Below are 17,003 nucleotides of genomic sequence, written 5' to 3'. Positions count from 1 at the left end.
ACAAGCGGGCAGGTCTGGGATTTGAACTGCAGTTGGCCTTGTGGGATTCCAGCACCCTTAACCACAACGCTACTTGCCAGCCCCCATTTATGAATGCTTTTTGATCTTTGCCCAAATCTTGTTGGAAAGCTTAAGTAACCAGAGGCTAAGCAGAAAATTAAGCTGGTTTCACAGCTACATTAATGAACCCCAGTTCTGGAGTCTGTTTTCTGGTATTTAGTACCACATAATTCCACATAGTGGGGTTAGCAGGTGGTGTAGTGGTTAAAGCTCTGGACTCCCAAATGACTGACCATGGTTCAAGTCCTGGACTGGGAAGCTTGAAAATCACCTGGGGGGTAATTTTTCACTTTCCCTCTTGCTGTCTCTCTCTGGGAAGTATGTGTGCCCTGTGGGGAGGAAAACAGAGAATTATGGTCTAATATGTTCATTTTTCTTTAAAATGTTTTCAAAGGTAACAGATAGTAGCTACACAAAAAATATGGACATCAAAGCTACAATCTAAGTAGATTAAGCAGTTATTAGCAATGCAAAAGAACTTAATGAACCCAGAAAATAGATTATAGTAACCCAAATTCTAATGGTGGGAGTTCCAGATGAAATACACAATAAATAGGGACCAGCAGTTAGCGTAATGACTATGTCGCTGACTCCCATATACTCGACCGCAGTTCGAGTCCCGGACCCAGTGGCTTAAACTCATGCTGGGCGCGCGCGTGTGTGTGTGTGTGTGTGTGTGTGTGTGTGTGTGTGTGCCCAAGATCCCGAGAGGAGAATGGAGAAGGGATTGCGGTGTGGCCATCCATCCCCCGTGGGGGGTAACTTCTCGCTTTCTGTCTCTCTGTCTCTCTCTCTCTCTGGCGAGTGCACGTGCCCTATAGCAAAAACCTCTTCAAATAAAAAAAAAATACACCATAAACGTAAATATGGAAGTAGTCAAATAAAGGTTTTCAAAATTGGAAGTGGAAAAAAATTATTTCAGTCAGAGTTAGGAAGATTTACAAAGTATGTTTCGTGCAACTGATGTGGAGCACTAACCTATGCCTGGCTCTGTTATTGGCATGAGGTGTGGTGGTAAACAGTGCCCTCATGGAGGTAACATTTTAGTGGGGGGAATGGACAGTGAACAGGTCTATGACAATGGTAAGTCCTACAAGAATTTAATCGGGATACTAGGGCAGAGTGGCAGAGGAGTTGCTTTACATTATAAAATGTTTTGCAGGAGTGTAAACAATAGAAAAGGGAGTTTTCTGAATTGTCACCTAAAGTACAATGACTGTCACCAGTAAACCAGGCTGCTTAGGTCTTTACAAGAAGGTCACAATGTTTCTGGTTAGACATGAGTACTGATAATAGTCATAAGAATGACTACAGTTTGGTTTAAGTGTTACAATTTCCTGGGGGGGAAAGGCAGCAGGCGGTGTGGTTGTTAAGGACTCTGGATCCCATGGCCACCATGGTTTAAGTCCTAGTCCTGGAGGCTTGCTTTCTCAGGGTCCCTCTCTAATCAAATTCAAATAAATAAATAAACAAATTAATTAATTTAAATAAAATAATTCTTTTTTTTTTTTTTTTAGAGGTTTTTGCTATAGGGTGTGTGCTCTTGCCAGAAAGATAGAGAGAGACAGAAAGCAAGAAATCACCCCCTGGGGGGATGGCCACATCACAGTCCCTTCTCCATTCTCCTCTTGGGATCTTGGGCATGCAAGTACACGCACCCAGCCTGAGTTTTAAGCCATGGGACTCGAACCATGGTCGACTACATGGGAGTCCAGTGACATAGCTGTTATGCCAACTGCTGGTCCCAAAGTAAAATAATTCTTTTTTTTTTCTTTTTAGTTTATTTATTTTATTTTTTAATTCGGCCAGACACAGAAAGAGAAAGGGAAAGTGAGAAAGCAAGCTGCCAGGTCCAGGACTCGAAACACAGCCAGCCACGTGGAAGTCCAGCCCCCTTAACCACCACGCCACCTGCCAGCCCCACAAAATAAAATAATTCTTAAAAAAAAAAAAAAATTGCTGCCAATGAAAAGTAACTGTGGTAATCTTCCTAGGTGTGTGAAATGAGTATATGTTGCAGGAAGTGCCTAAAATGATAACAAAGTTAAATTATAGCATCATGAAGGAAAATCCAAATAGCACTTAAAATATTAAAATCCCCCATATTAAAAGTAAAATTAGATTTATAGGTTTAATAGTAAAAAAAAAACTTCCTCATAAACTTCATTAGTCCTTTTGTTTATTTAAATCCATTCTGCTTATTGAAAGGATTTGAGAAGGTTTAGAAAATGGTTTAAAAGGAAAATAAGAGCTTTGCACAATGGTAGTATTGTAGCCAGTGATGTTTATTCGAGGTATGATTATGGCTAATTAAAAATTTCCCAAAATAAGGATAAGAGAACAAGGTGATAATTTGATTATATTTAGACTTTAGAAACATTTTCTTATGAATGTGTTCTTTATGTAGCATTTGCTTGTGATTATCCATGTAGAAGTCTAGGCGTAATATATTTTTAAAGTTATTTTATTTCTCCTTCAGTTTGACGAGATAGAGAGAGAGAGGGAGAGAAAGGAGAAAGCAAGCCACCAGGTTCAGGATTTGAACCATGGTTGTCCATGTGGGAGTCCATCACTTTAACCACTACACCACTTGCCAGCCCCTAGTCATAATATTAAGCTAGTTCTCTGAAAAAGTATTTACAGCAGACCTAAAGTTTAGTCCAAAGATATATGTTGTCTGATGATCTAGTATCAAGGTGAAGTTTAAAGAATTTATAATATGAATTTCCTTTATGGGGAACCAGCAGTTAGCATAATGGCTATGTCGCTGGACTCCCACGTAGTCGACCGCGGTTCGCGTCCCGGACCTGGTGGCTTAGAACTCAGGCTGGGCGCATGTGCGTGCGTGCCCAAGAGCCCGAGAGGAGAATGGAGGAGAAGGGATTGCGGCGTGACCATCCCCCCACGGGGTGATTTCTCGCTTTCTGTCTCTATGTCTCTCTATGTCTGTCTGGTGAGTGCACTCGCAGTTCGAGTTTCGGACCTGGAGGCTTGCTTTCTCACTTTCTCTCTCTCTGGTCAAATTAAAATAAATAAAATAAATAATAAAGTTAAATAAAATAATTATTAAAAAAAAAAACTCACTGGAGAATTGGAAATACATGTGTTAGGTAGAGTCATTGAAAGGAAAGCCACGTGTGGGAACCAGCAGTTAGCGAAATGGCTATGTTACTGGACTCCCACGTAGTCGACTGCGGTTCACGTCCCGGACCTGGTGGCTTAAAACTCACGCCAGGCGCGTGTGCGTGCGTGCCCAAGATCCCGAGAGGAGAATGGAGGAGAAGGGATTGCGACATGACCATCCCCCCTGGGGGGTGATTTCTCGCTTTCTGTCTCTATGTCTCTCTCTCTGTCTTTCTGGCGAGCGCACGCGCCCTATAGCAAAAACCTCTCCAAAAAAAAAAAAAAAAAGAGGAAAGCCACATGTTTGATCTACTGAGCATGTTCAGATGAGACCTGTCGTACTTCCACACAGGGCCTGCAGCAGGAGTAGAGTGGGTAGGATCAGGACTTTCACATACAGTAGCTATGGCTCTACATAGGATCACAGCACAGAGAATGACAGAGATAGCCTTTCTCATGAACATGCTAGAAATAGCTCATCACCACCATCTCACGCAGGAGTAAGTAGGAAGAACAAAGACACTCCCTCCCGCTCCTACTGTAATTATTTAGAGAAGATCAATGAAGATCAGAAAAAGAAGCAGAAGGTTTACTGTATTCTCCATGGCACTTTGTCCTTCTTACTTATAATTATCCTAGAGTACTATTTCTTTACATTCAGTCTTCCCATTTGAACTGAAAGCCCTTTAAGGATTTTATTAACCTTTTTATATCATCACTTGGTACGGCAGCAGGGGTTCTGATCATGTAATGAGCATTTTTAGAATGGATAAAAATACGATCCTAAGGCATTCAGAAAAAAATCTTATGTGGAAAATCCAGGGGAAAACAGAAAAATAATAGAGGTATAAATTTAGCAATGTGACAAGATAAATCCACAAAATTCGGTTACAGTACATAGGCCAGTGATAAAAAGAGTCTGGCTCATTTTTAAAAGCAGCAATTTTGGGAGCAAGCCAGTAGTGTGGTTAAGGTGTCTGCATTCCACATGGCCAACTGCATGGTTCGAATCCCAGACCCAGTAGCTTAGAAAACACTTAGAATGTGTGTGTGTATATGCCCAAAATTCTGAGAGGTGAGTAGAGGACAAGGGATTGTGGGTGATTTTTTTCTCTCTCTCTCTCACTTGCTCGTAAGAACATGTGCCCTATAAGAAATTTTGAAAACTGATTGAGAAATTTTTTAAATAGCAATTTTTAAAGATAGTAGTAGTAAAGAATATTAAATATTAAGAATTTAATCTAGGGCCACCTGCTGGTGGTGTGGTTAAGGTGTTGGACACTCTCACATGGCCAACCACAGTTTGAATCCTGGACCTGGTGGCTTGCTTTCTCACTTTCCCTCTCTCTCTCTGGTCAAATTAAAATAAATTAATGAATAAATTAAATAAAGAATTTAATCTAACATGGAGCATTAGAAGGTCATTCAAAAAATTGAACAACAGTTTGAAGATTATATCTTAGATCTAGCTGAGAAAAAGATTATTTAAAAAATACTGAGCTAGCTCTGCAGCAGGGTGGTAATGTGCTGCACAAGAGAAGCTGGATCCACCTTTTTTTTTGAGAGGTTTTTGCTATAGGGCGCGTGTGCTCGCCAGACAGAGAGAGACAGAGAGACAGAAAGCGAAAAATCACCCCCCAGAAGGGATGGTCATGCTGCAATCCCTTCTCCTCCATTCTCCTCTCGGGATCTTGGGCATGCATGTACACATGCCCGGCGTGAGTTCTAAGCCACCGGGTCTGGGATGCGAACCACGGTCGACTACGTGGGAATCCAGCGACATAGCCATTATGCTAACTGCTGGTTCCCATGGATCTACCTTGTGGTTTGAATCCCTGGCCCAGTTGGCCTGAAACACACTGTGCACTAGTGTAAAGGCCCAAGATCCAGTGGGATGGAGGACTTGAGGCAGAGGATCAAGGCATGATCAGACCCTGTAGAGGATGCTTCTCTCCCTTCTCTTTCTCGTGTGTGCACACGCTCTATCATCAGCAAAGAAAAAAATTTAGGACTGGCTTCATGGCACAGCGGTAATATGCTGCTCCAGAGAAGCTAGATTCCACATGGCAACCACAGCTCAAATCCCTAGCCCTGTTAGCCTAAAATATAACAGGTAAGAGTGCCCAAGATCTGATGGGCTGGAGGACTGAAAGAAGGGGATCGGAGTATAACCAGACCATGTGGAGGATGCTCTTAACTCCCTGTCTCTTTCATGCTCTCTCTCATGAGCACATGTGCTGTATCATGAGTATAGAAAAAATTTTGGAGGGCAGGCAGGTGGTGGTTAGGGGCTCTGGACTCCCAGATGGCCGACCATGGTTTGAGTCCCGATCCTGGTAGCTTACTTTCTCACTTTATTCTCTCCTTTCTCGCTCTGTCCATCTCTGGTCAAGCTAAATAAATAAATAAATAAAGATAAATAAAATAATTTTAAAAAGAAAAAATTTAAAATATATTAAAAAAATACTTTGCCAGTCATTACAAACACTTAAAATATTTAAACTTCAGTGTTATATTATTTGTCCTAGAAAAACAAGGCAGAAATACCATGCAATTTTTTTGGAGGGGGAGTAAGAGTTTATTAAAGGGAGGTTTCTAAATCTGCTAGACTTTGAAATGCGTTCTTATAATAAAGATCATTAAAACTAAGATGAAGGCCAGCAGGTGGCATAGCGGTATGTCACTTGACTGACTGCAGTTCTAGTCCCAGACTCAGTGGCTTGAAAATCACACTAGGCATGTGGCATGCATGCCTAAGGTCCCGGGAAGAAGGGATTGCAGCATGGCCATCCTCCTGGGGGGTGCGATTTCTCACTTTCCTTCTCATTGTCTGCCCCCACCCCACCCTTCTGTGAACACGCATGTCCTAAGGCAAAAACCTCTTTAAAAAAAATACTAAGATGAGATTTTGATGCAAAATCAAAATATAGAACAGTGAAATAAACCAGTGATTCCAAAATTAGATTTAATTTCTAGAAGCAAATTATATGACAACTGGGAGAACGAGGGGGAAACAGGGTTGATTTATACTAATCAGTCTAAATCTGTGCAGTGAAATACTCAGGTGAAATGGAACACAATAGTGAGGGATTGTGTTAATATAAATAAGTTTAATATTACAAAATTATAAAATTTAGGAAGGATAATACATAGGCCTTTTTAGAAGATGGATCAGTTAAAGAATTTATTTTATCATCATTTTAATTTTTATTATTTTTAATTTGACCAGAGAGAGAGAGAGGTTCTATGAGAAAGCAAGCCCATCATGTCCAGGACTCAAACTGTAGTAGACCATGTGGGAGTCCAGTGCTTTAATCGCCACACACCTGCTGGTCCCGAAGACAGATCAGTTTTAATTTAACTATGACACATACATAGGTGACTAATGAAGACAGTAATGAGGGTACAAAGTGATAACAGTCAAAAGTTCTTAGAGACCTACAAAGTTATTTCAACTAAGGGAATGAGGGGCAATTTCTTAGAGAATATAAAATGTAAACTGACTTTAAGGAGAGACTTTGGAGCCCTTGTTGAATGACTGTTGCAGAATTGGAAAGGAGTGAAGGTAATCTGGATAGGGAGAGTAATGTAACAGTGTGAGGTTGGTGGGAAAACTATCAATATAAAGCAGATTCTCAGAACAACAGGCAAGCTGGCTGGGTAAGTGAGAAGTGGGATGGATGCTTGGGCCGAGTATACCCTTCAGCATGTGGCTGGTAGAAAACTGCTAGAGGATTGAGGCAGCATAGCATGACCAGATCCACTTCTAAGATAATCGGTTTGACCATAGTATGTAAGATGAATTAGAAACTGAGAAAGGTTGGAAAAAGAAGTAAACGTCCAAGAGAGAGGTATTCAGGACCCAAGCCAGGGAAGGGTTGGTGGGAAAGACATTGTGAAGACTGATAGGCGTGGTTCGTTCAGTGACTGCCCTGACCTTGGGTGCCCCACCATCCTCTCAGATGAAGCTAGAACATCAAGCTGCTAGTGCTTAATTGACCCTTTGTGTGTGATGTTACTGGCTTGCATAGATGAGGCCTGTGAGAAACAGTCCTGTGGAATTTGTCCTAGGTCCTACTTGTGCCCTTCTGCAGTGACATCTTTGTAAGAACCTTTGTGAGAAATTCCTGATTTTGGTATCAGAATTTCACCTGAAGAATTAGTTCACTTTCATCCCTCACTATTTGCATCTTCACAATCACTGCTAGAAAGTTCAGTTAAAGACAAACCTATGGACTGATTCTTGACTAACTTAGATCTTCAAGAAATATGTTTTTATGTTATCATTCTGTCTCCATGATTTTTTTTTTTCTAGTTTACTGTGTGGAACTGTATTGATCTTTAATATTGGTTTCAAATATTCTTTGGAAGAAAGCGGGGAATAAATGTATGTTACACTGTAAAATTAATAAAACCAAATAAAAATGGAAAAGCCCAGTGTTATAGGGCCATAGAGTAATAAGCACGTATATGACTAATGATAGCGTACACTGGAGTTTCTAAGGAACTGTAAAATTGTTCCTACTTCTTAAACTGTTAATGCCACTTTTGCATATGTATTACAAAGAAATAATGCAGAAGAACGTAATCTCCACAAAATTGTATAGCTGTAATGCACAACAGTGAAAAAAGAGAAGCAGGCTAAATGCATAGTGGTAGAGGATTGTTGAATAAGTGGATTAATATGGTGGAATATTATAAAACCATCAAAAATGATTAAGTGAGGGACCAGCAGATGGCATAACGGTTACCTCTCTGGACTCCCATGTAGTCGACCATGGTTTAAGTCCTGGACCTGCTGGTTTGAAATTCATACTGAGCGGATGTGCACGCATGACCAAAGTCCCAAGAAGAAAATGGAGGAGAAGGGATTGCAGTGTGGCCATTCCCCCTTGAGGGGAGTGATTTCTCACTTTCTATCTCTGTCTCTTTGGCAAGCACATGCTTCCTATAGCAAAAAGCTCTCCAAAAAAATGATCAAGTGAATTATATAAATGGAAATGTAAATTATCAAAATATGCATTATGTTTACATAAAGATATGTATATATAGTAAAAAAAGAAGTAGGCAGTCATGAAATTTTGTAAATAATATATTTTTTTTAATTCACAGAAAGTTTAATCGGTTAAGTTAATGAAAAGATCAAAATCTTTGAATTAATGTATGGCAGCAGAAATTTATTTTTTGTTGCAAATAATATAGTTTTGGTGTCCCCATCCCTAATGAGCTATACTGCAGAAAGAGCAATCGCGTTGAATCTTAGCTCATCAGGGTCACGTTCCATAAACTTCTTGCAAACTTCTATGGCATCCTCTAGCAAAGTTTCATCACTAGTTTTCCCATGGTTAATTGGAAATGATTTCCGCCCATCTGATTCATAGAGATGCCCATCTCCATGAACTAATGCAATAAAATGAAGATCTACTTTTTCATCTATACTTGGTGCCTCAGTCTGACCTTCATGAGCACTGGTTTCATGGGTAACTCAAATTGCATCATAGTTCTCCAGGTATTTGTCTTGCTCTTCAGGGCTCATTGACACAGACTTTTTGAGGAATTTTTCAAGGTTAATCCAGATTCAAAGTGCATCTTATCTTTATGGTTTGCAATAGCATGGATCAGTCCGGTTGTTTTACAGGCATTGCTAATTGTTTGCTTCATGAAATTTACTGATGATGTAACACCCTGCCCCTGAGATTTTATTTTTTCCTCCTCTTCTGTTCTGAATATTTCATACTTTTCTGTAATAGGGAAGAGAAGTAACACTGCATAGACTGGTCTCGTTACCATGCTGAGGAGCTCAGGATCCATTCCATATACGTCAATGAACTGCCAGTTAGGGTGCAGACCTACTTGTTTGAGAAACTGGTTGGTGACCTCGGGATTGGCCTCTAGCGGCAGCCAGCACTGACCCTCCATGGCCCCTCTGCCCGGCCCTCTTCAGCTCTGACAGCCGCCGCTGTCTTGTAAATAACATTAATGACTAGGTTTTTCTCCCCTCTGGAACTAACATACTTTTTATTATTTTTAGGATTAGCACCGGTTCAAGGAGTGAGTTTTGAAAACTTCTTAAGATTAGAACAGTACTCTTGAACTTTCTTCAGCTAACAAGCTGCCTCTTTGTTCTTTTGTCAGGATTTAAGTATTGAAGAACAATCAGAGTGTACTCAAGATTTTTACCAGAATGTGGCTGAAAGAATGCAGACTCGTGGAAAAGGTAACACTTTGTAAGCCAGCCCTGGAGAGATTACTGGCAGTTGCTCAGGGGCCGACTGCTTAGTCCCTTAGCAATTTCCTTCTTTCTCTGATGGTTTGACTGGTTTACCTACTCTGTCCTATAAACTACTCCACTGGCATTCTGGGAGCTTGGCTTATAATTAGCAGTCAGTGCCTTTGAATACTACTGTGTATATTTTTCCAAGAGCAGTTGGATAATTTATTGAGTAATAAATAATGTATTGGGTTCAATAACTCCATTAGAGGGAGGGATGAAGTGAATTGAAACTTCTTGGGAAGGTTTCCCAAATGAATCCCCATCTTGGAATCACCGTCTTGGTGAGTCATTGTTCAGACTGATGTATTCCTCAAAGGAGTGAGGCAGTAAAAAATTGAGTATCACTGACTTGGAGCTTTAGGTTTTTAGGGATTCTTCTTTTTCTTTTTTCTTTTTTTTTTTTTTAAGATTTATTTATTTATTTAATTCCATATTTATTATTATTATCATTTTTTAATTTGACCAGACAGAGACAGAGAGAAAGGGAAAACGAGAGAACAAGCTGCCAGGTCTGGGACTCGAACTGTGGCCGGACATGTGGGAATCCAGGGCCTTTAACTACCATGCCACCTGTTGGCCCAGGGGTTTTTCTTGAATTTTACCTCCATTGTTGTTGGACTATAAGGATATATGAGGGGAGTTGAAAATGTTCATGGAAGGGGGCCAGCAGGTGCTGTAGTGATTAAGGCTCTGGATTCTACATGGCCTACTCTGTGGTTCAGTCCTTGACTTGACAGCTTGAGAAACACACACATATGTGCATGTGTGCCCAAAATCCCAAGAGGAGAATGGAAGAAGAGGGATTGGGGCATGGCCATCCCCGTGGGGATTTCTCACTTTCCCTCTCTTTCTTTCTCTGTCCGCCAGGGACAAGTTTATGCACCCTAAGGCAAAACTCTTTTGAGGAAGGGAGGGAGGGGGGAGAGAGAGATTGAGAGAGAAGGAGAAGAGAGAGGAAGGAAGGAAGGAAGAAAGAAAAAAGTTCATGGAAAACTGGAATTAAAGCATGAATCTATTTGGTGTAAAACAATTTTGAACTCCATGTAGTTTGTTTGATTTTTTTTTTTTTTTGAGAGGTTTTCACTATAGGGTGCGTGCGCTCGCCAGACAGACAGAGACAGACAGAGAGACAGAAAGCAGGAAATCACCCCCCAGGGGGGATGGCCACGCCGCAATCCCTTCTCCTCCATTCTCCTCTCGGGATCTTGGGCACGCACGCACACGTGCCTGGCGTGAGTTTAAGCCACCGGGTCCGGGACTCGAACCGCAGTCGACTACGTGGGAGTCAGCGACATAGCCATTATGCTAACTGCTGGTCCCACCATGTAGTTTTTTTCAGTTTCCCACAAATTTTTGAAGACCTGTGATAATTTAGCACATGTTCGTATTTGTGACATCTGTCCCATGTGCATACCTGAGAGCTCTAAGGTTTCGTGGTAAATCTCAGAGAAGTGAAAGGATAGATCTTACCAGAGGTCATCAATCTTGGCTTTTCAAGTACTTTTCTTTTTTTTTTTTTTTTTTTTTTGGAGAGATTTTTCACTGTAGGGCGCGTGCGCTCGCCAGACAGACAGAGACATAGAGACAGAAAGCGAGAAATCACCCCCCAGGGGGGATGGTCACGCCGCAATCCCTTCTCCTCCATTCTCCTCTCGGGATCTTGGGCACGCACCCCCACGCGCTCGGCGTGAGTTTTAAGCCACCGGGTCCGGGACACGAACCGCGGTCGACTACGTGGGAGTCCAGCGACATAGCCATTACGCTAACTGCTGGTTCCCCTTCAAGTACTTTTCTAATGTAGCAATTAGGAGTGATCCATGCTGATGTCTTCCCACTTGACAGGGCGTACCATTACCAAAACAGCTTAAACTAGAAGTGAGGATTTTTATAGGAAGCAGTCCCAAAAGTTGAGGTAGATTTTTAAAGGTTTTTTTTTAATGTGACTTTTGAATTTTGTTTCTGGGTTTGTTTAATGTATTTTTAGTAAATTTGTTTGTTTCAGTTTTTTTGCTAGAGGGTGGATGAGCTTGCTGGAGAGAGAGAGATAAATAGGAAAGTGAGAAATTACTCCCTGGGGTGTGGCCATGTCACCGTTCCTTCTTCTTTATTTTCCTCTTGTGATTTTGGGCACACATGCACCCAGTGTATTTTTCAAGCCGCAGAGTCTAGGACTCAAACCACACAGTTGGCCATGTGGGATCCAGTGGCTTAGCACTATGCCACCTTCTGGTCTGTTTTTTTTTTTTACTATGTAGGAATTACTTTTAAAATATACTCTTAATTTAAAATGTTCTTCTCTTGAGCTTTTATGTCTATTTGGATATTTCAGTGCCTCCAGAAAGAGTTGAGAAGATAATGGATCAGATTGAAAAGTACATAATGACTCGTCTCTATAAATACGTGTTCTGTCCAGAAACTACTGATGATGAGAAGAAAGATCTTGCCATTCAAAAGAGAATCAGGTAGTTGTTTTGTTGTGCCTTATATATTTAGTATCTACTAATGAAAGAAAAGACCCCTGAGTTTTAAAACGTTAGAGAAAGTAACAGCTGAAATACTTGCTCTCCTTAGCATGTAAGCTTCTCTGTGGTGTCAGAAAGAAAAGGAACACAATGATCTGTCTCGCTTATCTGTCTGACTACAGGAAGCTTTTGATATCTAAGATAGTTTCACATCTCCAGAATTCCCAAGGAGTGGGAGGACTTGTTTTCTTTTTTCGTTACGCCGTCTTGTCAAACAGAAAGCTATGACTGTCCATATCAAGGTAGTGGGTGTCATCATCCTTCATCATGCTAGGGTGTGATCTCTCTCTCTCTCTTCTTCCCATCATCTTTTCACTGGTGCTGGGTTGATAACACTTCTCAGAGCACCCCATCTTCCAGGACAGAGAGTGAGCACCCTGCTCTGCATTCTAATGGTAGTGGAGCACTTAGGAATAGTCCACCTCAGTGTGGGCAAAGGTCCAGGCTGAGCATGCTCAGGTATTTTTGGAGGGGAAACGGAGTCCAAGAGGGACCAGCAGATGGCTTAATGGTTATGTCGCTGGACTTCCACATGGCCAACCACAGTTTAAGTCCTAGACCCGGGGCTTCATACTCATGCTGGGCACACATGCATGCATACCCAAAATCCTGAGAAGAGATTGGAGGTGAAGGGATTGTGGTGTGGTCATCCCCCCGGTCCAGGAATCCCAAATGGGGTCCCGGATAGTAGTCAGTAGGTCTCTACTCAGGGGTGTCACAGCAGAATTGAGGAGCTGATACTGGGAAGATGAAGATGGAGCCCATAGGCAGGAAGGAGCCAGAAGTAACTAGCTGAGCCCTAGACCGGAGTGCAGAGCATTAACCAAGCGGGTGAGAAGGTCAGCAGCAGGGATTTTGGAATGTGCTTAGGGTGTGACTGGGAAACACACTGTGATTCAGGGGTCCTGTGTTTGGTGGCCTCTTCCCCAGGGCCCAGTGTGCTGCAGAAGTTGAAGGCAAAGTGTGAGAGGACACTAACAGCAGTGGACAGTGAGGACAGGGAGCAGCAGCTTCTTCTCAGTCTTCATTCTCAAATATTGAGTGAGTGCTTGGCACTTTTAGGAGAATAATCTCATTTCAGCCAGGAAAATTGTCTTCTGTTTTTCTTGTAAGTGCAGAAGAGAAGTCCATTTCAGGATTCTAGTTACTCTGTCATATCAGTTGGGCTGATATGTATGGGGACTGTATGCTTGAGCCTAGGGTTACCTGATTAGTCAGTAGCACCTCACGTTTCTGTTAACTGAAGGAAGTGGCAAAATAAATGACCACAGTCCATTCTTGAAACACTGCTTTACTTTCTTCTTCTCTTCGCAGAGCCCTGCACTGGGTTACACCTCAGATGCTTTGTGTCCCTGTTAATGAAGAAATTCCAGAAGTGTCTGATATGGTGGTAAAAGCAATTACAGGTCAGTGAAACTGCAGTGTTTATATTTGAATGTTTACCTCTTAAGGTTAATATTTTGCTGTGTATTAGTTCATACCATTTTTATTGAGCAAAAAGTCATTAAAGTATTTCTTTTAAAAAATTTATTATTTTTTATACGTTCAATTACTATACATCATTTAGCTTATAAAGAGAATTTATAACATGAAATTCACCTCAGACCAGTCCTGTTGAGAATACTATACACATGGGAACCAGCAGTTAGCGTAATGGCTATGTCCCACGTAATCGACCGTGGTTCGCATCCTGGACCCGGTGGCTTAAAACTCATGCTGGGCGCGTGTGCGTGCGTGTCCAAGATCCCGAGAGGAGAATGGAGGAGAAGGGATTGCGGCGTGACCATCCCCCCTGGGGGGTGATTTCTCGCTTTCTGTCTCTAAGTCTCTCTCTGTCTGTCTGGCAAGCGCACGCGCCCTAAAGCGAAAACCTCTCCAAAAAAAAAAAGAAAAAGAGAATACTATACACGTTATCATCAACAGGTAATAAACCATTTCTGTGTCCCACAAATGTCGTACTTCTCTATTTATCTCCCTAATTTCCTTCCCTACATTGTCTTCTCTCCCACCCTCTTACACTGTCTCCAGTGTCCATAACTATTTTCAATGTTTTTATGCTCTCCAATCTTTCAGTCTCTACCATAGAGTACAGACAGTATATGTTAAGTGGAGACATAAAGTTATTAAAATATTCCTGAAATGCAGACCACCCAAGATACATTGGGATGTAGTAAAAGTAATTTGCATGAGTGATAGAAATATGAATTTGAGGGGCCAGCAGATGCCATAATGCTTACATCACTGGACTCCCACATGTTTGACCATGGTTCAAGTCCTGGACCCAGTGTCTTAAAACTCATGCTAGGTGTGTGTGCATGTGTGCCCAAGAGGCCAAGAGGAGAATGGAGGAGAAGAGATTGTGGCATGGCCATCCCCCTTGGGGGGTAATTTCTTGCTCTCTCTCTCTCTGATGAGTGCACACACCTGATAGCAAAAATATCTCTTAAAAAAAAAATGTGAATTTGATGGATTCAGAATAGCAGGTGTATTCCTTTTCACCTTCATTTTCAATGATCAGAATCCCATTCCTTGGGCATTGAACTAACCAAATACAACTTAACAGCATATTTCTTAAGATTCAGTTGCATTTATATATTCTAAGTTTTGGATTGAGGAAGGGAATTGGTGAGGTAAGGGAATTCCAAAGCTGAGTAACGCAGTAAGTGATGTTTTTGATTTATTGTTAATGAGAGGTGTGCTTTGGATTATTTTTCTAGTTTGATTAGAAAGTAAATTAAAGCCCCAAACTGATTTGTCTGTGCCATACTGAACAGTTCCAGATTCCTAATAGTTGTTTCTGTATCTAATTCATAGGAATAACCCAGCAGAAGTATAACACAAAAAGTTTTTAAAGAAGACAAAACCCCACTCCTAATGGAAAGGACACCTGACCTTGGCCAGCTTCTCCTTAATTACAAAGAGCTGATGAGACTGGTTCATTTAGAGATAGTGAATGAAATTTGTTTGAGAAAGGAAGTGGGGCAGCTGATGTTAGCAGTGTTGGAAGCAGGCCATGAAGTAGGCTTCTTAGGTTATAAGAATCAGAAACTCACTCAGGGTTGAAAACAGTCCTTTTTTAAACTTAGCTCCAAGTCTCCCCTAGGGATTAGGTTGCCTTACTCCTCCTCTACAAGAACAGGAGGGTCTTTAAGTATTCTGCAGGTAATTGATTTTCCCACTTTCTCAGGTTCTGCTTCTCTTTGTCTAACTTTGCATTGCAATTCCTTCTATTAAGTAAGCGATTCTCTGTAATTTCCTGTGAAAGCTGTAGAGATAGTCTTACTGGCCTCGCTAAATACTGCTAGCTTTGTTGTTCCAAGCTTTCTGTGAGGCTATAGGTCCCATCAAACTGCATCCTTTGAATCCAGGCCCACCTCTACCCTACATGTTGTTCAGGGAACTTTGTAAGAGATTGAAAGTGGAGGCCTTCCAACAGCCTGTGTTTTTCTCAAAGACTCTTTTTAGAAAGTGTAAGAACAACTGGCTTATGTTTAGAGTATTCCACAGGAGTTATGTTGAGGACTTTTATTCTGAAAGCCATAGGTCAGACCTTACAAGTACAAGTAGCTAGCCCATTGTTTACTTAAAAATACAACTTTTTTAAAAGAGATTTTGCTGTCAGAGAAAGAGACAGAAAGTGAGAAATCACCCCCCAGGGTGGGGGGAAGGCCACACCACAATCCCTTCTCCTCCATTCTCCTCTCAGGATTTTGGTCACGTGTGCACATGTGCCTGGCATGAGTTTTAAGCTGCTGAGTCTGGGACTTGAACCATGGTCAACTGCGTGGGAGCTCAGTGACATAAATGCTTCACCATCTGCTGTTCCTTAGAACTTTTTTTGTTTTTAAAAGAGGTTTTCAATACATCAAGAGTCTGTTTGGCCAGCCCCATTACCTAGTCTATAAAGGGAGCCAGATCCCACATGGCTAATTATGATTCAGATCAAAGCTTGAAAACATGCCAGGTTGTATGTGCCCAAAAAAATCCTAACAGGATGGAAAAATGGAAAAAAGAGATTGTGGCATGACCACAATCCACTGAGAAGTGCTTTTCTCTTTCTTCTCTGTCTCTCTTCAGCTAGCATACATATTCTCTCAATTAAAACAAACACAGGACCAGCAGACAGCGTAATGGTTACATTGCTGGACTCCCATGTAGTCGACTGTGGTACGAGTCCCACACCCAGCAGCTTGAAACTCACGCTGGGTGTGTATGCATGTGTGCCCAAGATTCTGGGAGGAGTTTGGAGGAGAAGGGACTGTAGTGTGGTCATCCTCCCAGGAGACGATTTCTTGTTTTATGTCTCTCTGTTTCTCTGGTGAGTGCATGTGCCCTATAGTGCACATGTGCCTGGCATGAGTTTTAAGCTGCTGAGTCTGGGACTTGAACCATGGTCAACTGCGTGGGAGCTCAGTGACATAAATGCTTCACCATCTGCTGTTCCTTAGAACTTTTTTTGTTTTTAAAAGAGGTTTTCAATACATCAAGAGTCTGTTTGGCCAGCCCCATTACCTAGTCTATAAAGGGAGCCAGATCCCACATGGCTAATTATGATTCAGATCAAAGCTTGAAAACATGCCAGGTTGTATGTGCCCAAAAAAATCCTAACAGGATGGAAAAATGGAAAAAAGAGATTGTGGCATGACCACAATCCACTGAGAAGTGCTTTTCTCTTTCTTCTCTGTCTCTCTTCAGCTAGCATACATATTCTCTCAATTAAAACAAACACAGGACCAGCAGACAGCGTAATGGTTACATTGCTGGACTCCCATGTAGTCGACTGTGGTACGAGTCCCACACCCAGCAGCTTGAAACTCACGCTGGGTGTGTATGCATGTGTGCCCAAGATTCTGGGAGGAGTTTGGAGGAGAAGGGACTGTAGTGTGGTCATCCTCCCAGGAGACGATTTCTTGTTTTATGTCTCTCTGTTTCTCTGGTGAGTGCATGTGCCCTATAGCAAAAATCTCTAAAAAAAAAAACAGTCTGTTAATAGAATTTGAGAGGTGAAATTTTTCTCTCCAGGC

The 17,003-nt window shown here is 41.6% G+C and overlaps 1 protein-coding gene and 1 pseudogene across 7 annotated transcripts in view; one reads left to right on the top strand and one right to left on the bottom strand.

The window, feature by feature from the left end:
* Window positions 1–17,003, top strand: part of RABGEF1 (RAB guanine nucleotide exchange factor 1) — a 60,147-nt gene that overhangs the window by 35,609 nt on the left and 7,535 nt on the right. For all 7 annotated transcript variants that reach the window (XM_006155021.3, XM_006155017.3, XM_006155020.3 and 4 more), the window contains exons 5-7: window positions 9,319–9,400; window positions 11,787–11,919; window positions 13,294–13,385. In XM_006155021.3, coding sequence (XP_006155083.1) covers window positions 9,319–9,400; window positions 11,787–11,919; window positions 13,294–13,385 — 307 coding nt within the window. The remainder of the gene's footprint in view (window positions 1–9,318; window positions 9,401–11,786; window positions 11,920–13,293; window positions 13,386–17,003) is intronic.
* Window positions 8,388–9,138, bottom strand: LOC102480579 (ubiquitin carboxyl-terminal hydrolase isozyme L3-like; annotated as a pseudogene).

This window comes from Tupaia chinensis, unplaced genomic scaffold (assembly GCF_000334495.1).
Source record: "Tupaia chinensis unplaced genomic scaffold, TupChi_1.0 Scaffold000429_1, whole genome shotgun sequence".
NCBI lineage: Eukaryota > Metazoa > Chordata > Mammalia > Scandentia > Tupaiidae > Tupaia > Tupaia belangeri.
The sequence above is the reverse complement of the archived record's forward strand: the minus strand, read 5'-3'. Positions and strand labels throughout refer to the sequence as shown.